The following is a 27,335-nucleotide window of genomic DNA, read 5'->3' as shown; positions in this document are numbered from 1 at the left end:
GTAAATTTACCACTGGGGACTAACATGCAAATGGAAAACTACACAGTCTTCAAAAAAAAACGTATTGAGAGGTTCTGTTTTGCATAAACTGAAAAATATTTGATGTGATCAGGTTTCGGAAACAATTTTGAGGAAGCCAAACAAATACAGGCCCTGCATTTCATTTGCATAGCATCCATGCTAATGGCATTATTTGTTTAAAAGAAAAGATTCATTAAAAGTTTTGAAAATGATTAAAGTGGAGAAGGGGTTGACACTTCTCTTTAGTAGCAATTCTTGAAAATTGGTTTGGAAAGTAGAATTTTTTTTTTTTCCTCTCTCTCCGTGTGTTTTAGCGCTGGGTAATTGTTTTCTGTTGACAAGGAACGTTAACAGATGATGTGATAGTGACAACACTAGATGTCTCCAATAGGAATTGAAAATTGGAATCCAGGGGCAGAGGGACCCTTCATGTATCAGGTTTATGTGGCTTGATTGGGGAGCAGAGTGACATTTGTACAGGTAGGGCTTTTTCTGGTGTTTTCTTTTTGGGGGGCGATAGAGGCAGTACCAGGGACTGAACTCAGAGGCACTCGACCACTGAGCCACATCCCCAGCCCTATTTTGTATTTTATTTAGAACAGGGTCTCACTGAGTTGCTTAGCGCCTCGCTTTTGAGGAGGCTGGCTTTTGAGGAGGCTAGCGATCCTCCTGCCTCAGCCTCCTGAGCTACAGGAATTACAAGTGTGTGCCACTGTGCCTGGCTCTGGTGTTCTCTTTTCTAGCACCTGGGCCCAAATTCCAAAGAGCAGTCATGACTTTATGGATCAGGGCAGCGGCCATTTTGACATGAGGTTAGAGAAGGAGGTATTGTCTGGGTTTGGCAGAAGTACTAACCGCTGGTGGGTTTTTGTTGTTGTGGTGGTTCTGTTTCTGTCTTTAAATAAGTGACATGTTAACAGATGGAGGTGATATTTTCAATATGTAGAGACCACCCAGAAGTTATTTAAACTAAAATAACTGCCACAACGAATTGCAGTGGCCAGCAATGGGAGCCTAATTGCTCATCGTCGAGTCTTGAGATGGCAGCTGAACCTCGCAATTGGGACGCACTCCCTTTCAAGAACCCGGGGTGGCAGACCACTCCCCAGGGCTGTGATGGGGGCTCACCCGTATTGGGGGTGGGTCCGTATACTAAGAAAAATGCATCTTCTAATTTATTAGAGTTTCTGTTCAGCTCTCCAGGGATGATGAGAGTGTGGCACTCTTGAATTCTTTGTTCTTCTCCAGGTATGACCTTGAGTCAGCCTTTTCTTGTCACCTAGGGTGAAGAAGCTTGGTCCTGGCTGCAGAGGCCTGACTCACCCTTCCCTTGAGAATGGAGGATACTTCTCTTAATGCGAATGGCGGGTAGAAGCAGGATCCACCTACTCAACATTTTCCACTGACATGGGGATTGGCAATTAGCAATCCCATAACAAGGGATGAGTTGTAGTAGGGTTTCAGAAATCGTGTGCACTCTCACAGGTGAAGTAGCAGTGAGATGCAGAGGGCGTGGAAGGTTCGAGAGGCAGAGCGAATGCTGGAATAGACAATCCTTTTAGAGATTGTTACGTGAATTCTGGGCCTGATATCTAAGGGAGGAAGCCATACAGTGGTCATCAGAAGCACTTCAATCATGCTTGATAAGCCATCCACTTATTTATTAATATATCAAACAAATATTTCCTGGCACGAGGAATGAGAACAGGTTCCAGAATCCACGCTGCCCAGGATCACACCCCAGAATCTCTTACAAGCTACACAAGAACAGGTCTCTGTTAAGTGGATCCTGTGATAATACCTATCTCATATGGGTTTTGTAAAGATGCAAGGAGATCGTTCTTGAACATCTCTCAGTACAATATTTGGCAAAAGGAAAATTGCTAAATCAAGAGTACTTTTACTATGATAGGTTCTAGGTGTATAGTAGCAAACCAGCCAGACACAGTTACTTACCCTGCCAGAACCTGCAGCGGCATTCAGGGAGGGAACCTAAGATCTAAATCATTCATGAGATCACTCAGCCTTCCAGTTTCTCTGTGAAATAAGGATATCAAATAAGGAGGAATGGGACCATCTCTGCAGGAATAAACTAATTAGCTAAATACCTTACTAAAGTGGCAATCCCTCCATATGGACACGGTGGTAGCATGTGCACCTGCTAGGACCTGAGACACAAAGGGACCTAGAAGCCCATCTCCCAGGAAGCTTGGAGAAAGAAGAGCCACCCTCACCAATGAGAGTTGGTTCCTGGCAGGGAGAAAGCTCCAGACTGCAGGGAGGACATTTCTGGCCAACTCTGAGGTCATGGCCACTTCATGAAGAAGACTGCTCTAAGCAGCTGGGCTTCTCCCACAAGGAGTCTTCTCCTGAGTTCCCAAAACTCTGCCCAGAAGGCCCTAGGCTGGCTTTTTGTTTCACAAAAACTATCCAGTACTTTGCTTGGGTCTCTCAGACACCGTGGCTTCTGCCAGGAGATTAGAGAGCACAAAGGAAAAAGTGTTCAGCTCAAAACCCTGCCTAGAACTGGTGTTGCCCCTGGATTGGCTTTTGTGTATCCTGAATTGGAGCTTGATACTTTACCCCCTGGCTTTCGGATAGCACATTTTGGGCCACACGTGTGCTCAGGGTTCCTTTTCATCTCTTGGTGCTGAAAATGTCACTCCTCATGACCAGATGAAAAGCTGTTGTCCAAAGAAAGATAAAGGGGAAACCCTTTGATTTCATAGCTTTTGGAAATATAGTAGGACTTCAGCTTTGGGCAGCTCTATCTGGTGTTAAATATTCTAACAGAATAAATCTCTATGTAAGTTTTGTTTGCCGTGTTGCCTCTGCTTCGAGTTTGATTGTTTTCCTCTGTGTGGAATGTTCCAGTAACAACTGTTTGTTCTTGCTGTCTAAGAAGTTCGGCACACAGGTACTATAGCAGATTTATGTGGTAGTAAGAAGACAACCACCTATTACTTTGTGTAATAAACTTCCTTCCAGAAGGAAGAGAAAAAATGGTTTGTGCCTTGTCTGCAGAGCAAGTTTAGTAAATATCCACAGGAATCCACAACTCCACAATGGAGCTTGCAGAGATCTTTAAATTCCAAATTTTCTGCCCGTACCAGGGAGGAACAGAGCTGAGGGGGTTATAGTGCGCTACAGTACGCCTTCTAGGGAGAAGCGCGGCGCCCAGCCTCAGAGATAGCATGGGGCCCTCCAGTGAGCCTCATGCCACATGCTGCCTTCCTCGATATCAGATGTCTCCAGGAGCTTTGGCAAGAGAGGGATCACAATTTGATCCTAGCTGAATTTTCGGATAAATCTTCAGGTTCCACCCAGGAATCAATGTGGTTGATAAAAAGAGGAGTCCATATGCTTTGCACACCAGACAGCCAGGCAGTTCTGACACTTTGGGGGAAGTGTGGATGCTTGATCTGGATTCTCATCTGGGCAGAGAGCCATCCCAGCACAACACCAGAAGGGGCTCTAGGGGGACTCTGGGTGTGGACAGGACTTCCCTTCACAAGGACCTCTTTACCTTCTCCTCAAGCTCTTACACAAGTGTGGTAGACACAAAATCGGGGAGCCTGACTGGTTCACACTAAGTCCCTTGGTGATGGGTGGCCAGATTAAATGTAAGGTGCCCAGTTATATTTGAAGTGAAGTAAACAGTGTAAATGTTTTTACTATAAGTGTGTCCCAAGTTATTGCATGGAAAATGCAAATGTAATTGGCATCCTGTATTTTATTTGCTAAGCCTAGTGACTTTGCTTAGTGGCCACTCAGCCCCCTCTTCAAGCCAGAAGATGCTAAACCTCAACAGAGTCAATAGTATCACCTTACCTCACCAGCCATGATTGGACCCCACCCCCCAAAATGGGCATGTGACCCCATTTAAAGCCCTTGCCTAGCAGCCCAAGTAGGTAGGTACATGGGTACAGCACTCCCTGTGCACATGGTTCTCCCCTTGTAGATAAAGCCTGTCTTTGGTTCTCTTTGGTTTTGCTATAACAAAATACAAGAGACTTGGTAGCTTATAAATAACAGAAGTTTAATTCTCGTAGTTCTGGAGTTTGGGAAGTCCAAAATGAAGGCTTTATTAACTTCAAGGTCTGGAAAGGGCTTCCTTTCTCATTCATAGTCAGTGCCAGCTTACAATTGGGTTCTCCTCTAAGGGGCATTGATCCCATTTTTTAAGGTGACTCATCACTTAGTCACTTCCCAAAGGCCTCCTAATACTATCATCTTGGGGAATAAGATTTTAACATGTGAGTTTAGGTTGAAAGGACAACCCTTCAACCCACAGCAAAACCCATTAACCCACTGACAGAGCAAAAGAGGCAGAGCTGGATTGGCCAGCTTCTCCTTACTTTCATGAGCTACCTTCATAGCCTTCCAAGAAAAAAAAAAAAGAAAAAGAAAGAAAGACCATTTGCTACACAAGTTATGTCAAGCTGAGGCCCAAGAGTCCTAAGCTAATGCATAGCTGCTCAGCTCAAAAAGGAATTTCCCTGGGAATGCTTCCAGGAAGGTGTTTACACAGGATATCACTGGGGGACCCCCCATGGGTCATCTGCTTTGGGCAGCTCTGTGCCTGATAGAGGGGAGGAGGGATGATCACTGCTCCAAACAGAGCTGAAATCCCCCAAGTTGCACCTCTGCAGCCAAGGTTCATCTGACAACGGAGAGGTGAACCTGCCCCGAATGCCATTTCAGAGCCACTGTTGAAAACATCTCCTGCCTGAAAATCTCTCTCCCTCTACCTGGAACATTGCCTCAAATTTCTACTCTTAGAGTTTATATGTTTGGCTTAAATCATTCATCGTCCCTATAATTGCACATCCATTAATGGTGGTCATTTGGAAAGCAGAGTCCTGGGAGTGTTGGATGGGGGCCGAGGAAACTTCCGATGCGATGGGAAAGCACTCAGACAAGGGGCGCTTCAGGGTTTGGAAGCAGGCAGTGGGTCTCTGCTCCGGAGCTGGCAGGAGAGGAGGTGAGCAGAGAGGACCTGTCCGGTGCACCATTGCACTTTGGCTCAACCTGGCTTTGGCAACTTGTTTTTCCATCTTCCCACCCCGGCTAACCACCTCCTTTCCACTTTGCATCTTACAGCAGCTCCTGACATGCTGCCTGTGTGTGCAGAGATCTAGTGCCCCTACCTGGAGGGAGGTGTCTGGGTTCTCTCATCTCCTCGACCTTCCTGGAAATCCACAGGAGGTGCTTCATCCTTGCTCTCGTGCCCTTTAATGAATTGCCATCAACTTGGTCTCAGTAATACCTGGTGTCTCAAACTCGTGCATTCATCCGAATCACCTACAGGTTTCCTTAATACGCACATACTCTGCCTCCAACCCCTGAGTTTCTGATTTGGAGACTTGGGGGGGGGGGGGGGGGCGCATAATTTGCATTTCTAACAAGTTCTGGGTGAAGCTGATTCTGCTAGTCTGGCAACCACAGCCTGAAACAACAGGTCTAAGCTGAACTTTTTGAGGACAGGAGCAGAGTCTCTTGGTCATCATGGCATCCCCAGGGCCTGCCTGGACCCCAGGCACGGAACAGGAGCTAGGAAGTGCTGTTAACTGTGCTCCATGAGGCTGCGCCAGCCTCTGCCTGCTTCGGGATGGTGACCACTGGTGGAAGCACCCTGAATTTGCAGATATCAGGCTAGAGGCAGAAAATATTGCCCTTTGATAGGCTTTTTACACATCAACATTTTCAAAATGTCTATATAGGAAGGGATTAAAGGTGGAAATTTGGGTGGAAAGATGGAGGTTGAGGGCTTGTCTTGAAGCTTCATTTGCATAGGAAACACACTCCTCTGGCTTTCAAGAAGGTTGATGGACATCACTCAGAATGTTTCCACTCCCGTCCCTGAGCCCGCCCCAGCTGCACCTCACAACCACAGTTTCCTGTTGCTCCCCCGCCCACCCGCGTTTCATGTGTGCATGAAATATGTGAGCCAGGTCAGCAGCCCTGAGGTTCCCCTGAAGCTTACTGCAAACAGACTGCAGCTTCCAGGGTTCATGCAGTAAGGTGGATGCGAATCAGCTCAGGGAGCTCTGCTTCTCAATGCAGGTAAATGGCCTCTGCACAGAATCCACCCTTCTAGGTCTCTGTAACCCCTTCTGTAAAATGAGTCTGGAGATGATCCTCAAGTATTTTCTTATATAGGATGCTCTGATTTTAATTCAAAAGGCAGGGCATTGCCAGTTGAAGAACAGGCTCTCTGCTTGGGGCCTAGCTATTTGGCATGTGAAAGGTGTTTTTTATGGATGGTATTGCTCAGTCAGTCCACACAATAGCTGCTATGGGCGGGGCTCCTGATTCTGTGTGGAGCCCTGAGCTAAGTGTTTTGTATGCTCGGTAGTGGGCCTTAATATTCCTATTTTATGAATGAGGAAACTGAGGGTCTAAGAGAAGAAAAGAAAAAAAGAGGGAGGGAGGGGGAAGGGAAAGAAACCTCTCCCACAGCCTCACAGCTACTAAGAACAGGACCAGGACACTGATCTGAAGCCAACTCTGCCGAGTCTAGAGCTGCTCTGACTACCGTATTCTGTCGTTCCATACAAGTAGAGTGTCCCCAATATGTACTGGAAACTCAGAACCTAGGTTTAGGCACTTCTATTATGTGAGACAGAAAGCATTGCAGTTGACTCTGCTGAATCAGAGTCCCCAAGTTCAAAGCCAAACCTACCACTGCTGGCAGAATGGCATGGGCAAAGTACTTACTCTCTCCCTCCTCTGGTGTCTTTGGCTATAAAAATGGGACTAATAAAAATATCTGCCTCCTAGAGCTATGAAATGAAGTGATTAACATATTAAGTTGAACCATATAAAATTGATGCTATTCTATCATATCTGATCTACCAATAAAATTGGCAATTTCACATCTACGTATTTAAGTGGGTCAGACAGTGTCTGGCCCAGGGCAAGCACTGTGCTGGCATGGCCCTTCTTGCTATCGAGGGTCGCACTGGGGACTGGCAGGGCAGGGGGCATACCAGGTGCCCAGGGGTTGCTGCTGCATTTATTGTGTTAAGCATATTCTGGGAAGATGTCTAGGGTGGACTGGGTGGTGGAGACCCCCTAGGGTGGGCTGAAGGAAGGCAGGTGGGACAGAGGAAGAGGCTTTGGGACTCTCCTGATGTAGTCTGATATCACACAGGAAATCCCATAGTAGAAAGGACTGACCCCTGAGGCAGTCTTCGTCCCCTGGCCCTACAGAAGCAAAGTATCCTCAGTCAGAGGGCGGGTTGGGTTAGGTCTTGTGATTTGCTTGTGACTAGCTTTTTTTTTCACAGCTAGAAATAATGAGAAGAGAGAAGGCAAAAGAGGGTCTCCCTCCCACTTGCCTCCACCGCTGGTGTTTTCTGTGTGAGCCCACTGTGCGATGAGAGGTGAAGCTCAGAAATCATGGAGGTCCCAGGGAAGTAAAAGACCAATGTGAAGGTTAGCCACTACCCAGCACGGGGTAGTGTCCCCCCAGCGTGGCCCTTAGCCCACTGCTAGTATGCAGAGTGCCTCTGGGTGATGGTGGGTTCTGAAGCTAGGTTCTCATCTTTTAAATCGTATTCTAGTATTTATTTAATTGACAAATAACATCATGTGAAAATATGATGTACATTGTGAACCACCTGGGCAAATTTCTTTATTTTAATGGTTATATTTTTTTCTAAGGTATCACAAAACCTTATAACTAACATTGCAAGCTTTTTATTTCATAGGTGTTATTTTGAAATAAAGCTACATTGACTCATGTTTTTCGAAAGGGGATTGATTTTTATATTTATTTTTATAAATAAATATAAAAATCAGGACAGCATGCATGCTGGGCAAGTGCTCTATCACAGGACCACATCATCCCCAGTCCTTTATAATTTTTTGAAATGGTCTCGCTGCATTGCCCAAACTGGCTTCGAACTTGCAATCCTCTTGCCTCAGCATTCTGAGTAGCTGGGCTGACCTGCATGCACCACAGCTCCTGGCTTTGACTTTTTAATATAGTCAATAAATGATAATACTAATGGAAATCAGATTCAGTAAAATCCACGAAGATGGTCAGTGATGACTGGGCTCAGAGTCGATTTTGTTGTAATAATCAAATGAGAAATGCCTTAAAAGCAGGTAGTAACCCCAGAGCCTGGCAGAGTTAGAACTCAAGATGTTACTTATTACTATTACCATTGTTATTGTCAACCCGGAACACTGAAAGATGAAAAGAGCAAATTTTTAAAAATTTTGTATTTGTTTTAATTAATGAGAGTAGAATGCATTTATGCACTTTGATCTATCATACATAGATAGGATAGAATTCCTCATTTTTCTGATTGTACATGTTGTGGAATCACATTGGTCATGCAGTCACATATGTACATAAAATAATAATGTCTGTTTCATTTTACTGTCCTTCCTATCCCCACATCTTCTCCCCTCCCCTCCCCTCCCTTCACTTTCCTCTACCTGATCTAAGGTAACTCTATTCTTCTCTAGTGGCCCATCCCCTAGTTGTGAATTCGCATCCGCATATTAGAGAAGACACTCGTCCTTTGGTTTGGAGGGATTGGCTTATTTTGCTTAGCATGATATTCTCCAACTTTATCCATTTACTGGCAAATTCCATAATTTCATTCTTCTTCAAAGCTGAGTAACATTCTGAAAAGAGCAAATTTTTAAAACACAAATTTTCAGTTATTTCTTTCCTTCAGCAAACATTTCTTATGCACTGTAGTGTCCTAAGCCTGATGCTGGTTGTAGAGACAGATTAGAAAGTGGGTAAAGAAGTAACTTTCACCTTTCAAGGTGGTCAAGGCTCAAAATGGCAGGGCAGAGGATAATGGGTACTAAGTAGCTACCCCACGAGGTAGAGGGATGTGTGACAAGTGTGCATATGGAATATCCCAGGAGCATGAGAGGAAAGGACCCAGGGGAACCCAGTCAGTCCACATGGTCAGGCTGCTCTGTCCAGTGGGCATGTGTGACTGCCAGTCACTTGACACGTGTTCAGTGCAACTGAAGAGCTGAATTGTGTTTCCTGTCAATTCATTTAAATTTTAAAAATGAAGCATAAATGTTTTTACTTACCAATGCCTTTATTGTTTTTGGCGGGACATGAACTTTATTGTTGACCATTTAACATCAGAACCACAATACAGTGTAAATGTGAAATACAAACCAGATTTTCAGGACTTTGAGCAAAAATAAACAAACAAACAAAAAGACTCATTTGTCACCTGTATATTCGGGTTGAGCTGATAACCTTTTGGAGATGTAGGGTTAATACGTATTATTACATTTGCTTATACTTGTTTAATCTGTTATTAGCAATTTTTTAAATTGTTGTGTGGCTTGGGTGATATTTCTTTGGGAAGTTCTAGCCCAGAAGCAGAATGCAAATGAAAATATGGGTAGAAAAAAAACAGAAAGCGTGGACATTTCCAAGGAGAGGCCTAACTTTGGTTACCTGGGATGGTTGTTCCTGACAGAGAGCAAAGATTAGAGATGTGGAGGGCACTAATTAGAGGGCTGTTCCTGGGGCTGCAGAAGAACAAAGATGTCTCTGAGATTTAGTCCTAACTATGCGACCTTGGTAGAGCAGCCAGATTTAGCAAATTAAAAGAAAAAAAAATCTAGCAACCCCAGACCTTAGGTATGTTGTATGACTGTAATAAGCTCTCTTTATCTGTAAAACAGGAATAATAAGATATCCACCTCAAGAGTGTCCTGTAAAGTTGAACAGAATCAAGTACAGGGCACATTTAGACCCTTTACTCTAAAAGCACTAAGCAATGAAAACAAGTTGGTAAATTTTACACAGGCCTCATCTTTCTTTAGTTCTGAATGTGCAGGTCCAGGGGACCTGATTCTATTAGTCAACTTCTCCTTACTGTGACAAGACACTGGAGGCAGGATGCTTTATAAAGAAATGAAGTTGATTTTGTCTTACAATTTGGAGATCTAAACAGCATGACATAAGCTCTGGCAAGGGCCCCTGGGCTGAAATGTGAGTGTTTCTCTATGTGGTCTTTCTCTGTCTCTTTCTAAAGTCACCAAAATTCCATCAAGGGGGCTCTACCCTAATGACCTCATTGAATCTAATCACTCTTCGGAGCTAGGATGCAGGCTGGGACCCAAGCCACAAGGTGGAGGGGGTAGCACAAGCATGTCCGACGTCCTCCTGCTGTCACTGAGATGCTCTGTGTAAGCCGAAGGTGTCACAGCCGTCTGCCTCCCGCTGCCTGTTGAGAGCAGTGTGTACCTTTAACATGAAAGAACGTGTGGGACTTGAGTGTCACATAAAACCCTTGAAATTAGCTCTATTAACTAAATTGTCACCAACTCAAAATAAGTCTAATTGTGTCATTTATCTAATTGCAGATGAAAACGCAGTTCTTTTTTTTTTTTTTTTTCTTTTTGGTAGGTACCGGTAGCTTGCTTTCCAAAAAAGAAATTATCCTTTCTTTTTTCCCAGATTCACTTTCTCCTTGAAGGAAGTTAACTGTGTTGCTATTCAGCGGATCGCAGAGCAGGGAGGGCAGGCGGCCGTGTTGCGTGGCTTCATTCCCTACCACCTAATCAGGCCCTGGGAGATAGAACTAATTCCATGTTCCTTTCCATCAGAATCAGGTTTTAAATGTTTCAGGTTAGCCATGTGACATCCACTTAACTAAAAACCATTTAAGAGAAAGATCAAGCCCAATTTGCTAATCCAGGATTTTTTTTTTTTTTTCTGAGTGGAAGGGAAAAAGGAAAAAAAAAAAAAAAACTTGAGCTAACCATGTCAAAAATTAAAAATTGAAAGGGACACTGGCAGCCTCCCCATGTGCCTAATTTGGCTTTGCTGAACAAATGACCAATCTGAAATGAAAATTACCTGCAGAATTTGTTCAACATCCTCATTTCTCCAACGCGTTTCTCACTCCTGGAAGAACAGGCTGCCGGCCGTGGCATGGTCGGGCCAGGTGGAAACAGGAACGTGGATTTAGATCCTGGTTTGAATTTTGCAGTCGAAGCCATTTGTCCCTGAGTTGAGGATCAGAGGGTCCAAACGCCCCTTTGTTGGCTAATTTTATTAACAGGTTATTTTGTTCATGCCCTCACCAGCAGGTAGGGATAATATAAATCTTCGGTATGAGGAAAGGGGGGTTCTTTGAAGTCCCCTGGTTGTCTCTGTAATAAAGCATCACGTTGCAAGTTTTCAGAATTTTCTGTCTTTAAAGAGAGGGAAGAAAATGAGGGGGAAAGGAATTGAAAGACAAGGTCAAAATCCTTGCTTAGCCAGCCAGGAGTCTTCATGACCTTGGGCACATCATTTCACTTCAGTGAGGCACATGCTCACCATCTGTCTGTACAGCAAGGGTGGGGACCAGGTGACCCTTGGAACTTGACTGGGTTCTGCCTCCCTTCCTACAATGCAGTAAACAGAGCACAGAGGTGTCTCTGAAGGAGGGTTCAGATAAGGGAAGGCCTCACAGGGGAACTGTCCCCCTGTTCTCTGGGACTTGGGGTTGTGCTGGTGCTGTCCTGCTGTGGAAGGGGTTAGTGTGGCCCTTGAGAGCAGGCCTAGGTGTCACACTACCTACCAGCTGCTTGGTACTTCATTCCTCTGAGCATCAGTTTCTTCATCTGCAAACTATGAAAGCAGGGATCCCGGCTCGTAAAATTGGTAACAACTGCTTAGCCTAGGGATTGGTACATGCTCAGGCTTAATAAAAGTGAGCCATCGTAGTGATGACCAGAGAACCCAGCAGGAGATGAGACGGGCTTCCCAAGTGGCTCCTGGGCACAGGAACCCCCAGCTCCCTGATTGCATTACTACCATGACATGTCAGCGGGTGGGGGGGAGCATCATCCGTCACTCCGTGGAGATACAGTCATGTGCTGCCCTCTAGAACAGTGTTCCACAAATTCTATCCCACGGCAACATCATAGCTGTCCTAGTTTGTGTAAATGCACTGTGTGGCCTCACAGTGACACAATCGCCTATCGCCGTATTTCGCAGAACACATCCCCATCACTAAGGGCAAGAAAATGGAGGTAATGGCGTGTGCTTGGTTCCAAAAGCAGCTGTCCCCCACCAGCCTTCCATCCCCTCCATGCCTCCATCTCTACCTCTGTAAAATGGGAAGCTGACAGTACCTTCCTCTAGGTCATCATAAGGAGTGTGTGAAGATGCGTATAAAGGACTTAAACGGTGCTTGACAAAAAAAAAAAAAAAATGTTAGCTTTCAGCTTAGCCAAGGAAAGTGGTGGTAGAGAGGTTTGCCCAGGGTCACCTGCTTACGAGCAGCAGAGCATAAACTTGAACCCTGCCTAGAATGAATCTGCTGTGTCCCAGGGCCTAGGACAGGGACGGTTGCTCCTTTGCCTGATGCCTAAGCCCCTCTCCATCTCGATTCTTCTGTCTGGCTTCCACCTGCCGGATGGTGGACCCTGGAGTTCAGATCAGAGGACTCTTTGGGAGCTGTTGCTTGGGGGCTGCCTAGGACTCAGGATAGAAAATAAGCCGGCCCCTCCCTCCATTTGTTTGCAGCAGCTGAGGGAAGAACTTGCTGGAGAGCAGAGTCTGGCCAGGGCCACAACAGGCGGACGCCTGACCCCGCGCGGCTCCCCCTCGCACAAGGCTGTATTTCACGGGAGAGTTCTCCTCTTTGTTCCAGCACACGTTGCACATCTCCCGATCAATATGACATCTTATCCTCTAAAACATTCATAATGTCTGCTTCCTAGGATTCCGGTGGCCATGTGCCATGTGCCGCCCGGCTTGCCTTCCCTTTGTCGTCGGTGGTCTGGTGGATCTGCCCTCTCTTTAACAGGGTTGCCGGTTGCTGCTCTCTGAAGAAAGACAAATATTGTTTGGGTTGTCAACACTGAATGACAAGCTCGGGCAGGAGAAAGATGCGTCTAGGTGTCTAGGTGTGGATTGTGGGGATGTGTTTTGTTATCACAAAAGCTCTTAAAATCCCAGACCATGATTTATTTGGTGAATAAAACCTCCCGATATTATCATTCTCTAAAGGTATTTTGATCACATGGGCCCATTCTTAGAGAAAGAAAGGCTTTTATTTTATTTCTTTCCTGGGAAAAATAGCAGCAGGAGCTGGGTGGTCTGAGGTGGGAAATGATACCTTGTGTGGCCAGCGGCTTCAGGCGTGTGTTTATCTGCATGAGGATGAGCAGTTTGGCGGACAATGGCCTGCCTGAGTGGCATCCGAAGCCCGCCAGCCGGGTGCATTCCCGGGCTCTCTGCACAGGGAAAGGAGAGTGGCTGGAGCATGGGTGTCTGTCTTGCGTATTGATCTGCCTGGTGATGCTGAGAGCAAGAGGGTGTCGTTAGAGGTCACTGCAGCACACCAGACGGCACCCGCCCACAGTATCAACATGGCCACCTGCAGTGCACCTGTAACGGGGGATCCAAGGGGACAGGTGAGGGAGGACACCAGCCCCAGGGCTCTGTACATCCATAAGCTGTAAGGAGCCTCTTTTGCTTCTTCCAAACACAGGAATTGATTAATCTCATCCCACTTTGCACTAGCAGTACCATCCTGAGTCTGTCACCAGAACAGATTAATGTGCTGGTCCTTCTGTGTGGATTCTTCTTGTCTCAGAAACATACTGCTCCCTGGTCCCAGAGCTGCCTCATGGAACCGTCACCTTGTCCTCACGGCAGATATGCAGGAGGGGACAGAAAGCCTCTCTACTTTTGTGCAAGAATCTAGAATTAGGAAGCAACAGATAAAATCCCTGCTGAGGACATTTTAGGACCACAGCTGGAAGATGAGAGTGCCGGAGAGATGCACGCAGTGGTGTTTCCGCAGAGCCCCCCTCCCCTGTCAAGCGGTCGTGCTAGGATTCAGGGATCACATCCCCTGCTCATCCTTCCTCTCCTGTGCAACTCCTGGGGCGTGAGCTTTGCAGCCATTTTGGAAGCTGCGAGCGGGAAGTTGGACAGAGACAAGCAAGTTTTCAGAGCGTTCTTGGGAGATGGGTGCACAAATCCCATTACGAGGAAAGGGATTTGTGGGCGTCACTTCCATGTGGTGCTTTGAAATTTTATTCCATTCAGTGGATCGCAACACTGTCTGGGGAAAATAAGACAATCATTTCACCAAGGCAGTGAGAAGGGCTTTTTTATTTTTTTTAACTCCTTTGAGATTTAAATTTTTTTAACTCCTTTTTTAAGACTTAAGGCATTTTCGAGAATGTTATCCCTCATGGTTTATCTTCATCTCTTCTCTTAGGCAGTCAGTAATTTTGGCACTGACAGTGTTCTTAAAAAGAATGTCATTAAGGCACCACAGAGGCTTCCCACTCTGTCCTCAAAAAGGAAAGGGAAAAAATCACTGTCCTCACCTGTACTCCAAAATGACAAGAAGCAAACTGGACAGGGAAAAGTCACCAAACTTGATTGCTTGTCAGCCTGACCATCCACCAAAGGTGCCAAATAGATTGATTTTATATTGACAATGGCAAGGGGGTTTTTTGTTTGTTTGTTTGTTTGTTTTTAAGTTAAATAGCATTCTAGTTCCTGCCCAAGGGCATATTCGTGGTAGACTAATGACCATATACAAAAGGAGATATCTGTTCATGAGCAGCAATATTTGATAAGAATTTCCAGTCCTGTTCAGTCTTGACTAAGTAGTGATTGAAAACTCAGAGGGCAGGTGTCCTTCAGAAAAAAAAAAAAATGTGGAATGGAGTCACTAGTAGGACATCATGGGGTTTGGAGCACTTCCTGCATGTGTCAGGATCTGAGTTCCAGATTTTCTGTTTGCTGACTCTGTGATTTTTGGGGCAAGTCACTTAACCTCTGTAAGCCCCAATTTCCTTATCTATACGATGTAGATTATATTAGCATTTCCCACGAGAACGGAATAAAATGAGCTTTCATCTTCTTCAAAATAATATTCTTCCAACATCTCGCATCTCATCCAAAGAAAAGGCAAAGTCCTGATCATGATTTGGCTATATTGTGTTTCCCAAAAGCTCATGTGTAAGACAATGCAAGGATTTTCAGAGGTGAAATGATTAGATTATAAGAGGTGTAACCTGATGAGTGGATTCATCCACTTGAATGAATTAATCACATGGTGACTATAGGCAGGTAGGGTGTAGCTGGGGAAAGAGGTCACTGGGGCCATGCTTTTGGGGTTTATAGTTCCTTGCTGGTCAGCAGAGCTCAGCTTCCTGTTGCCATGGGCTGGGCCACTTTCCTCTGCCTTGCTTTCTGCCATGAAGTTCTGCATCACCTTGGTCCCAGAGATATGGAGTTAGCCAACCCTCTGAAACTGTGAACCCCAGCGAAGCTTTTTCTCCTCTGAATTGTTCTTGTCAACTTTTTTGGCCACAGTGATGCAAAAGCTGACTAAAACAGTTTCCCCCCAAATGCACCTGCTCCCACTCCCTCCCTGTTTCTCCACTCCAGTTCAGAATCCCTTTCCCACTCCGTCAGCATCGGCTGCTGTCCCACTTCCTTGAGTGAGGGCTTTGCTCAGACACCACCCCTGGCCAGTTGGAAACTGGAAAACATTAAAAAAAAAATTCCAGTTTCTCATCCCTTACCCCTCTGGCACTCCCTGACCCCCACTCTGCTTTTCAATTCTGTTTCATTTCTCCGTCGCTTGCTAGAACATAAGTTCCATGAGAGCGAGGATTTTGTTTTGTTGGGCGGCTTTATTCCTGATGGACATGCCTCGTGCACAGTGGGTGCTCCACGAACATTGGCTAAATGATAAGTAATGAACAAAGGCCATGTTAAAGTAATCTTCCCAATCCCTGGTACGTTGTCAAATAAAAGTGAATCGTCCTCATCACCGAGGAAGCTCATTTGCATGTGTTCATTTTCACCACTGATTGCCAAGGTGCCTTTCCGGGCTGCGTGCCTGAGTTCAGGGTTAGCCCCGATGATCCTGCTGCAGTGTTCCCCTCTCAGCAGGGGTGGTTTGGAATCGGCTGCGTTTCCCACAGGAGTCCTGGCATCGTGGACTTAATTGGTTGGTGCAGAGACTGGGAGACCCAGGCCTGACCCTTCCCGACATCCTCCCGGTTTGTGAATGAGCTTTGCCATCCTCTCAAAGACCCCCTTGTGCACCTGACGGCACACTCAGCCACCAGACCGGGCGGGCTCAGTTCCCTTCGGTCCCTCCCTGAGCTCTGCCTGGCCTGCAGTCTTCCATTTTCAAAGGAAAGTCCAATCTCTTCCTCGGGTTAAATATCGACAAGCCTGATCTTTAAAGATACCCCTTGCTCCTGGGGGCCTGCTCAGCAAACAGAGAGCATCCGTGGCTTCCATGTTTGCCCTCTTTGACAAGCAGGGGCTGAGCAGCTCTCTGGGAAGTATTGCTGACATATTGATTGACTCTCTTGTCAGGTTGATCCTCTGCCAGCCAATGAACAAGGAAGGTCCTAAATGGCACCCAGCAGGGCCCACACAAACCCTAATTACTATTTCAGACAACCCCCTTCGCAGCTACCACTTTTCCAGGCCTACCTCTCCTTGTCCTGTGGTTGCTGGAGAATTCTTGGTTCCCCCACAACCTCCCTCTCTCTCCTACTTTGGCTCCCTCTGAGTATTTCTTCAGAGCCCATCTGGCACCAAAACATAGCAACTTCAATAAGAAATCATCAAACTAACTCCAGGTAGGTCTATTTATTGTTCTTACTGAAACCCAGGATCTGTGTGTGGTCCTTCCATACGGCCTTGGTTCCTTTTCAACACTCTGTGAAAGTTTTCTCCAATTAGCCAGAGAGATACTTCCAGAACTTGGCTGCCTGCTGTGTTTTTAGTGGCTGTTTTCCCAGTTGCCACCTGGATTCCACCAGCTCCTCCTTGGAGCCCTTCCTGACCCATCCTTGCTGACCCATGGAGCCCCATTTTTCTATCCAAGGGTCTCTCTGGGGGGAGCCTGACAAATCATGATGAATGGTACATTTGGCTATCAACCGGAGGCAGGAGTGACCTCAGGGAGAGGGCCTCCCAAACTCATTTCAACTCTGACCCTATCTTGGCCTGAATCGGACCTTTTGGAATGAGTGGCTGGACTATTCAAGGGAGGGAATGGAGAGGGACCACCCTAGTGCATCCAAGATTTCTTGTCCAGTGAAATGTTAATTGATGAATCCAGCATTTACACAAAATCTCAAGATGAAGTAGCCAGAACTATGTCTACTCCAAGGATTCTCAGCTCCCTGAATCTGTCTCTGAGAGTTCATCAGAGCTGGCGGTACTAAGGCATAATGTTCAAAGAACTACATTTTGTTGCTGCCGGAAACAACAATAGTGGCCCTGAACAAGTGTTAACCCTTCCTGCTTGAGTTTCAGAAAGGGTCCTGACCCAAATTCTAAAGAATAGACAAAGACCTTTCGTTTAAAAAAAAAAAAAAAAAATGGCATCTCCCATTTTCTTTATAAGTCAAGGTTGACTCAGACATGCTTCTGTAATAAAGAACCCCAAACCCTAGGTGGCTCACAACTTACAGTTTCTTTCTTTACTCCTTCTGTGTTCTTCCACTGAACCACCATGGCTTTGATGCCACCTTTACTCAAGAGCCAGGATGATTATGTAATAAAGTGTGTGCTGCCAGGTCACATGGCCACACCCAAATTCAACCAGGTCATCAAGTGTAACCTCCCTGGGGGCAGGGGGCTGGGGTACCTATGATGGACAGCCATTGATCAACCCTGCTGAGAAAGTCACAAGTTTTGAGACAGACAGGCTTTGCTGAGACACCATTTGCCCATAGACTTTGTAACAAGATCAATATGAAAGATGAAGCAGAGAAGCTCCATCCTGTTACAATTCCACCATGCTTATGAAATCTCCCTGTAATCAAACTTCAGTCAATAGTTGGCAAATTGAGGGTGACAACAGCATCTCCCTGCAGAGAATGTCTGCAGAATGGCTACTGCCATACCTTGGCTGGGTGCAATGGCACATGCCTGTAATCCCAGCAGCTTTGAGAAGCTAAGGCAGGAGGATTGCAAGTTCAAAGCCAACCTCAGCAACTTAGCGAGGCCATGAGCAATTTAGTGAGACCCTGTCTCAAAATAAAAAAAAGAAAAGGGCTGGGTATGTGGCTCAGTGGTTAAGTACCCCTGGGTTCAATCCCCAGTACCAAACAAACAAACAAAAAAACAGCTACCACCATGCTCCAGGGGGCTTCCATAATTGGCAGCAGGTATTTGATACAATGATAACCAAAACAGCCTTCTTTTGCAAACTAGTCTATATTGCTACCAGTGCCATTTTATCTCACCCACTGCCCCTTGTATTATGTGTTTTTATTTACGAGCATATCTTGCTCCGCAAGGCAGGCTTCCAAGTTTTCCCCCATGTACCATTATCTATTCTGGTAAACTTGGATGCACTTAGGTGTAAGGCCCTGTTGGATTTTCTGGGGCATACAGGTGCCTCACCTCTCTCTGGGCTTTCAGGAACTTTTGTTCCACCTGTGACAGAAACCTTTGCAAAAGGTAAAGGGAGAGATTGATTGAAAGGCTGATTTCTCAGCCGAACCCATAGAACAAATCGGGAGCAGAATAAGAAGCAGAATTCTCATTAGTCAGAAAACTCATTTACTTCCCAGCTCCCCTGGGTCTTTATCCTAAGGACCCTTGAGTCCGTTCCCACAGGCCAGAAAGATAGTCTCATTTTCTTACTCAAGTAAAAGACAAGGAATGGCTGATCAAGGGAAAAAAAAAATCAGTGCCAACAAAATCCTATTTCAGACACCCCCAAACAACAAGAAGGTGGTTGTACCCCCGATATAATTCTCACTTATTTACTTACCGTTCAGTCCAACAACAGGAAATATGCCTGAACTTGAGTTTCATTTTTGTCGCGTTGCCTCTGCTGGGAGGACGGGTCTCCTGCTCGCCAGATTTGGCTTTTCCCCACTTCCCCATCTCCATCTCACTTCCTGAGTTCTCTTTTCACTTCTGGGAGTTGTCTGTGAAGTCACTCGTATACTCTGACCCAAACCCTTTGCACCCTGTCTTTGGTTTTCTTGTTTTCAGGATACATTTAAAAAAAAAAAAAAGTTAAAAGATACTGTAGAACTCCAAACAAAACCAAAGGAGGTGGTGGAGGGGGAAGGGAGGCGACCTTGAAACCACAGAGGACGCAGTGTTGGGAGATCCCCTTTATGTTCAGTTGGATTAGGGTCTGTTGTGCTCCCAGAGTGTATCCTTGCAATGTGCTCTGTCCCCTGGTGACAAGACTGAGCACTGCAAGAGGACCACAGTTTTGATGATAGCTCCCCATGGGTGGTTCCTGGGGGAGGTTGATGTCTTTGCCTGCAGGGGGCGCTACTGCCTCCTTCTACAGATGTGACCGTCAAAGCTTGGTTGCGGCTGGCCCCAAATGCAGCTGGTACCTGTCACCTGTCCGCATGTACCTTGACTCACAGAGACCCTCCTCCAAAGGGCTGCATCTTCAGCATGGCAGTGGCTGGCCCAGGCAGGCCCCAAGAACCCACCAGCATCTTTAAAAAAAAAAAAAAATCATTTGAAAATAGCTAATTCCTTGGCTCCCATCACCTGGTAATTACAAATCAGAAGCTATCGTTATCTCAAAGCCACCACGATTAGTTCTCATTTCCTGACCTCTGTATGGTGAAAATATGTCATTATTTGAGGCAATAGAATCTGGTCTCTTCAAGTAAGTGACCTACATAGAATGGATAAACTGCAGGAGAAAATTAGGTGTTACCTTGACAGAAAGTGTACAGTAAATGTCACTTATTCTTATTAGTATTTATCATCTCAAAAAGTTGCAACAGCAGGCTGAACCCTTCAGAGTAACGCAGAGGAAGAAAATGTGGTTCTGAGATGGTAAAGCGCGTAAGAGAAAAGCACGCGCGCGCGCACACACACACACACACACACCTCTCCGCCCTAATCTGCAAATCTGCAGCCATCTATCTGAGCTGTATTGTTTGAAGATAGGTTTTTAACCTTAATAGGATGCAGCCTGACTTTAAGTGGTGGTAGGCATGCAGAATTAATTGCCATGTGAACAATTTCCTAAGCATTGTTAATTGTGTTTCCTGTGGTTAACTGTTTCTCCCATCCCCGCTTCAAACTCGGAAGCTTCCCCTGTCAACAGCCCTTTCTTTCCCGCAGAGCCCGGAACGTAGCAACAGCGTCAACCTGTGTCCATTGAAACACCAGGCAGACAGGCGCGGTTATTGTTTAGATGGGAAATACACAGGGAAGGAACTTCTTATTTATTCACAAATGAAGCATTTCTTCCATAAGAGCTTTGAAAGAATCCAGGTGCTTGGGATTTGCCTTTCACTCTACTCAGTGAAAACACCTTGCCAAGAACCATCAGGCATGGTGGTCAGGGGGTGCTGAGCTAAACCCGCTGGGGGGGGTCCTTTTGGGGCACAGTAACAGAAAGTCCAGAAGTTTCTTTGGAGGTTCGAGGTGCACATGGAAGTAAGACTTCTGCAAACACACACGCCTGTTTCCCAGGTGAAGAACAGGCAGTGCTCTGGATCACTTTGTCCCATTCCATGCTCCGGGGGAGAGAGAATAGCGCTGTTTTTCAGGAAAGGACTCCATTCTATCATCGTCGCCCCCACTCCTAAACTTTTTCCACAATGTTCTGAAAGGGATCCACTTATCATGAAGAATGGTGCAAGAGATAATATATTTCTAAAATTTGAAAAAGGGAAAGGCAGGCTTTCAAATGGACCAATCCACCTTGGGTGCTGCTGGCTGTGTGGGAATGTGAGAGCAGGTGTAGTAGGGACTGGCAGGTGGGTGCTATTTGCATAGCCTCGATTTGAAGCTGAGTTGTATCTTGAGTAGTTTGGGAGAAACCATCCTTGTCAAAGTCCCTGGACTACTAGTCTAACTCCATTGCCTCCAGAGTGCCGGAAAAGAGGGATGTGATGGAGTGTCCCCGTCACCATGCTTCCGAAGGGGCGTTTCCACCTCTGCGGAGGCACCCTTTGGGAGATCTAGGCTTCGCCTTCTCCTCCCTCCTCGTCCACCAGGAGGGATCCTCCCTGCTGAGGCTTTGAGCTGCGGCAAGGAAAAGGAGACCTAGCCACTCAGATTGACATGCTTTCTGTATTTAGCTAATCCCTGCGGCCCAGGGCAAGCCATTTTTGAACTGCAAGTTTCCTTAAAAGGCAATCGCTTGGAAAAAAAGGCACCTGGCCCTCCCCCTTGACATTTGCATTGCTGAATTATCTATTCATATTTTCATTACTTTGTCTCTCCTGCAGCAATGCATCTGCTCGGACTCAATTGGCAACTCCAGCCGGCAGATGGACACACCTTTAACAATGGGATAAGGACCGGCTTACCAGGAAACGATGATGGGGCAACATTGCCATCTGGAGGCAAAGGTGAGGTTCCAGCTGCTGCTTGCCCTCGAGGTCACAGGAAATTTCAGAGCCCTCGCCAGCTGGTTCAGGTTTTTTAATCCAAATCTTGGAAGGTATGCAAAAAGGAAAAGAAAGGGGAAGGAAAAAAATTTGCTGCCTTTCATAGGTGCCCCCGTTAAAAGCTGTTTGCTGTTCCTGTCTGTTAGCTGTGTTTGGCTGGAGTCACTTGGAGCTGGCTCAGTGCCTGCTCCAAGCAATGTGCATACCTATGCTATCTACAGCGACTGGCAAGGTCTAGAGCTACTTGAAAGCATCCCAAGGCCTGGGCAGAAGCAACAGCAACAGCAGCAGCTGGAGCGGCAGCAGCAGCAGCAGCAGCAGGAGAAAGTCCCGCCTAATCAGAAGGCGGGGAGCAGCAGGCCGCACATGCCACTAGACTGGGTCCCTCTCCCAGAGGAGAGACACAGCCTCCCTGGGGAACAAGCACGCCTGGCTTGGCATGCAAGAGACAGGCTCAGAGCTGTTCTGCTTTGGGGGAGAATAGAAAGGAGTTTTGACAACTCGGCAACAAAGCCTCTCTTCTCAGAACAGTGAAGGGGACAATAGAAATGTTTATTGAAGCAATCAGGCAACTGTATTCTTGCAGAGGAAAAAAAAATAGGTGCTAACAAGGTGCTAAAAAGGAGGAGAGAAAACAGAACTGTAGGGCGGTGGGAACGTGGAGCAATTAGAAGACAAGAACAGCCAATGGCGCCACAAGCAGGGCTTGGCGGTGTTGGGGTTTGCTTAATTCAGGATGGAAATCACAAACAGGAGAGGTTGTATTGCAGAGTTACTCCAAACACAGAATTTGCCTCTTAGAATATATAACCAGTTCAACCCTCCCTCCATTTCTTAAAATAACCACAGGGATATTTCCAAAAGGAAAGAAGGAACATTTATTAGGCACTTGTTGCACACCAGGCTTAGCATTGTAACTTCATCAGCTCTAAAGGAGGGAAATCATCTCTGAGAAGCTGAGATCCAGAATGTTCTAGAAACTTACTCCAAAGCAAACAAGTAGGCAGGTGCAGCTTTAAACTCAGATCTGTGCCCTTTGCACCTTTGGGCAAGATGTTGGTGCTTTCCATAGATCAGTTGTTTTCCTCAGAGAAGATTCCAGAATTCTCTACCCTCAGAAATGTGCATTAGCCATCCTGAGAAGCCAGTGGTCTGTAGGTTACTCTCTCCCAAGAGCTGTTCTGAAGCTTCAGCTATGACTTTTCTTTTTATCTAGTCTTTAAGAACGGGGTTCTCATCTGTCACAATCATACCACTAAATTACCTTTAAGTAAGCATGAAAAAGTTTTATCTGCAGATGAAATAATATGCTTCCCATTATCAACTGAGTAAAATTCAACCTCAGAATGAAAAGTATACTTTGCCTTAACTGACCATGTTCTGCTTTAACTGACCAAAAAGCCCAGAGTCAAATTTATTGGCCTCAGATTGGAAATCCATTCACCTCCGGCACTTGACACCATCCCTTTCTTCAGTTTCCTTTACAGCACTGACTCTTGGCCTGGATATTTTCGCCCCTCAGGAGACATTTGGCGATGTCTGAAGAGTTTTTCAATTGTCACAATTGCAGGAGGTAGATCTAGCAGGGAGAGGCCAGGGATACTGTAAAAACCCGGCTCCACACAGGACGGCCCCCGTGATAAAGAATCTCCCCTCTCTGGAGTCTAGAGTGTCAACGGAGCTGCTCTTGGAACCTGCTTAGAGAATCTCTGCCACATCTTATCCATTAATATCCCTTAATCCACAAGTCAGCACCCCGTCCTTTCAGAAAAATGCAGAATACACATTTAAAAATGAATGTGCATCTTTTATCATCAGGCACAGGAATGCATTTGGTGTGTCTGCGTTCTGAAGTTATGTACAAATGCTTTTTAAATAGTGTCCTTCACAAATGGAAATCACTGATCTGCACAGATCCCCATCAATTAAAGTAGCCACCCCTCCACTGGGGATTAAGCTCCATTTCCAGGCTCCTCTCCCCTGTGACATCCCCCGTCATCATGGTCAGAAAACAGAAGAAAACTCATCTCAGACCACATGCCTTACAAATGGGCTCCTCTGAATTAACAAATGAGGGCTGGGGCTGTAGCTCAGTGGCAAAGTGCTTGCCTAGCCCCTGTGAGGCACTAGTTCGATCCTCAGCGCCACATAAAATAAACAAATAAAATAAAGGCTTTCTGTTCATCTGCAACAACATCAAAAAAAATCGATTAATTAATTAATTAACAAATGAGGAAACACTTTCCATTGTGTCTTTGGAACCACTAGAAGTTTCCCCTCCCACACAACACGCTTTTAAAAATATTGTGCAAGTCGTGTAACATCACCAGTTCAGATGCTTTCCAAATGAGTTATGAGACAGATAAAATGTTTGCTAAATCATTGCCCAATGTGTTGGTCAATAAGATACTTAGAAAAAAAAAAGGTAAAAGAAAAAAAGGGTGAAAATTTTCAATTATATAAATCCAGACCCTTCCTTTCCCAATACCAAAACAGTAGTCTTCCAATGACTGAGGATGTCAGATCTCTTCTTGTTTTATAGATTGTCTTATCACATGACTGGAAAGATTACAGTGTCCTCATGCTCTCCTCACTCTTAGGGAATGTGACTAGAATTTCTCAACCCAGTGACCTCCCTCCTTTCCGCTCCCCAATTCCATACATTTAGATAACCTGAATCGATGCCAATCGACTACTTTTCCAGTGTTTCAAAGAGACAATCAAGACATATTGGCAATAAGTTAATTAAATAACACCCCCTCCATTTTTTTGTGGTATACAATAATCCTTCACGCCGATGTTTTAATCAAGATTCACCACACATTGCCAGGGAGGTTAATCTTATTAAGCAATTACTGGGTAAGTATCCAGCAGGAGTAAATTAAAATGTAAGCAAAACACAGGCGTGTGAGTCCCATCTAAGATGGCACATCGATGGAGAATTCATTGCCTGGTCTTGAGGAGTATTTACATTGCTCAGGTTTGGAAGGGCGTCTAATCGACAGGGCAGCCTCCACGCGTGGATATGTTAGTGGAAACAAAGCACTTGATTAATTAGTTGGGAGAGGATGTTCTTTGGGCTTTGTCTTCCTTTCCCTTCTCCATTTGTCGTTGTCCATGGCTTATTTTTCCCTCCGCTCACTTTCAATTAAACCTTAACATGGATGGTTGTTGGGTTTCGCATCCAGAAGAAGCGGCACACAACACTGCCAGAGCCGCTCACCGTCTCGTGTGGGTTTCTATGTTCGAAGGAATGAACTCATACATCTTCATTAAGAGGACACGGAGCGCTTTCTCTGTAGATCTGGGATTAGATAAGCCTTGAGAATGAAGAGTCAATACAGTATTCTGACCTGCTCGGATGATAAAAGTCATCCCAGTTTGATGGGGTGGGCTTCGAGGCAAGGTACACAAGAGCATTAAAGAGGCACACAGCATAGGTACCCAATTGGTCGCTGATTTTAAGAAAGAATAAATTCCCAAGTAGTATTTCATGGATTAGCCTCAGAACTTACGACTCATTTTACATTCAAAGTGTCAGAAGTCAGCCAACCCCAACTCAGTGACCACCTCTACCCAGCTGCCTGTGATGGTAGCTCCAGTTCTCTCTGAGCACAGCCATGCACATCTGCTCATATGTTTGCCGCTGTGCTTTTTCTCTACAACAGTGGAGCTCAGTCAGTACATCAGAGGCTACTTCAGCCCACAAGGCCTGAAATATTTACTACCTGACCCTTTACCAAAAAAAAAAAAAAAAAATTGATGACTTGTCCTGTGTCTTTTCCAAACCCACTTCTACTTTTCCAATAAATGCACAAATTGTGGGAGACCAGGGAGAGGAGCTCAAACTCCCAATACATCAGTTTTTCCTTCTCACCAAGCACTGGTTATGATACATTCTCGAGGGTCTTTTAATGCAAAATTACCTAGAATATAAGATGCTATTGCTGGTCTGGCTGGATGCAAACATCAGCGGTTTCTCTTGGAGACTGTGTGACTTCATGCAGGTCCTTCTTTCTCTCTCTGCCTCCAGTTGCTCATCTCTGGAATGGTAGTCCCTCATAAACGTGCTGTCCTGCACAAACAAGATCATCTTGTCAAACACTGCACGTGGGAACATGCACTTAATAAGCAACAACCTATGGATCTTTGATGTTGTCAACTGACGTCCTCATGACTTCTCTCCAATGGTCCACTTAACAAGTCTCTGTGGGCTGCCACTTCCTATGAGATGTCATGCTTTCCAAAAGGGAAGTTTGCTTTCCTAGTGTCAAGACAGACGATAATGCCCCTTCATCTTCTTTCCTTTACCTTGGAAGAATTGATACGAGCCCCCCCGTGAGGATTTCCTCCCAAGCATTTGCTTGATGAGGTCAGTGGGAAGCAGGACTTCCCGTTCAAAAGGGCCGATGTGTGTAGAACAGGTTGGCCGGCTCCCCACAGCATTGTCTCTCTGCAGCTTGAGCTTCATGACTGCCAGCCTGTCTGTTTTAAGCCCTACCATTCTCGGTTTATAACTCAGCTGTAAACATTTATTTGTGCCTGAAGCACATTTCTTTCCTACCCTTTGAAAAAAAAATCAGAATTTCCAGATGGTATGCAAGTTGGAAAAAATGGCAAAGACTGTTATTCTGTTTAGAAACATGTTTTCCTACACTTGCCCTTTCAGCAAAAACTTCATAATGATTTTTACTAGTTGGCTTAATGCGTGGTACTAGGAGCCAGATTAGCAGGGAGGTTGGTAATTCTTCCTCTGGCTCCCGTCAGTCAGCCGCTCGATTCACACAGCCCAGAGTTTCAAAATGATCACTTCCCTGCATGGGGCTTTTCCAAAGTCAGTGAAGTTCCCAGAAGGACAAGGGGTCATTATGTTTGAGTCAAACATTACATTACCGCACGTCTACTGGCAGATACCGCAGCAGCCTGCACACCGACATAGTAACGCCTCTCACTGTGGAGATTGTGTGGTTCTACCCTTGCTACAGATGGGTACCACTCAAGTGCATCGCACTAGTGGATTTGTGCTTCCGACTGACACCCACAGCCCTATTCTGGGTTTCATGGTTTCTGTTTTCCTGGTGTTATTGTGGTTGACGTGGGTGTGAATAACTAGATCCATTTCCCTTCCCACTGAATTTGCTCCTGATCTCATTGTCCACCATTTTTCTCATGGTCGGCTTGCACACCCAGAGATCTGCTCTCTGGATTCACACTTCTGCATATCCCTTATATGCAGTGCATTGTCTGATCACGTAGTGGTTAAATTTGGGGGCTTGGGGTCTGCCAGATGAAGCTTTTGATCCCAGTTCCACCACTGAAAATCGGTGTGACCTTAAGCAAGTCACTTAACTTCCATCATTGGTTTTATCATCTGAGGGGAAAAAAAAGAATAAAGGGCACCAGGAGATCACATGGAAAGTAATATCTTCTCAATACATTTCAGCTACTATTAATAATACCAATAAACTCAATGATGTATCAATGCAGAAGTGAGTTCATTGGACTGGTCAGAGGCATGAATATTTGTTAACTCTCTTGGTAGCACTTTAAGGGAACAAATTGAGGTTTCAAAAGATGTAAAGACCACATTCAGTTCCTAGAGCTGAAGGATCTTGTTAAAAAAAAAAAATCACTGCTGCTGTGTTCAGGAGCCCAGGGTGAGGCTGCTTCCTGAAGAACAGCCCTTGGTCAGCAGCTGAAGGCTCACAGGCTTAGCAACCTGGATGAGCTGTGCTCTTGGACAGTGACTCTAAGGTCCTAAGGAGAATCTATTCAATTTCTTGTTGGTTAAACGGCGGACTCAGATGGTTGTCCTGATTCCCAAATAAATGGAAACGAGGTGTAATGACTGGAGCAATATTCTGAATTCAACTTTATTTGCAATAGATAAAAATATGTGAGGCAGAATAATCGGCAAGGCAGATTTA

General features: G+C 45.5%; 1 protein-coding gene across 6 annotated transcripts in view; it reads left to right on the top strand.

The window, feature by feature from the left end:
- Positions 1–27,335, top strand: part of Tenm2 (teneurin transmembrane protein 2) — an 892,009-nt gene that overhangs the window by 684,541 nt on the left and 180,133 nt on the right. For 4 of the 6 annotated variants that reach the window (XM_071612002.1, XM_071612001.1, XM_071612000.1 and 1 more), the window contains 2 exons: positions 21,247–21,374; positions 23,498–23,501. In XM_071612002.1, coding sequence (XP_071468103.1) covers positions 21,247–21,374; positions 23,498–23,501 — 132 coding nt within the window. The remainder of the gene's footprint in view (positions 1–21,246; positions 21,375–23,497; positions 23,502–27,335) is intronic. The other 2 variants (XM_027938624.2, XM_027938623.2) reach the window with 1 other exon arrangement.

This window comes from Marmota flaviventris, chromosome 5 (genome assembly GCF_047511675.1).
Source record: "Marmota flaviventris isolate mMarFla1 chromosome 5, mMarFla1.hap1, whole genome shotgun sequence".
In the NCBI taxonomy this organism is placed as follows: Eukaryota; Metazoa; Chordata; class Mammalia; order Rodentia; family Sciuridae; genus Marmota; species Marmota flaviventris.
Note: the sequence above shows the minus strand (reverse complement) of the source record. Positions and strands in the feature narration are given on the sequence as shown.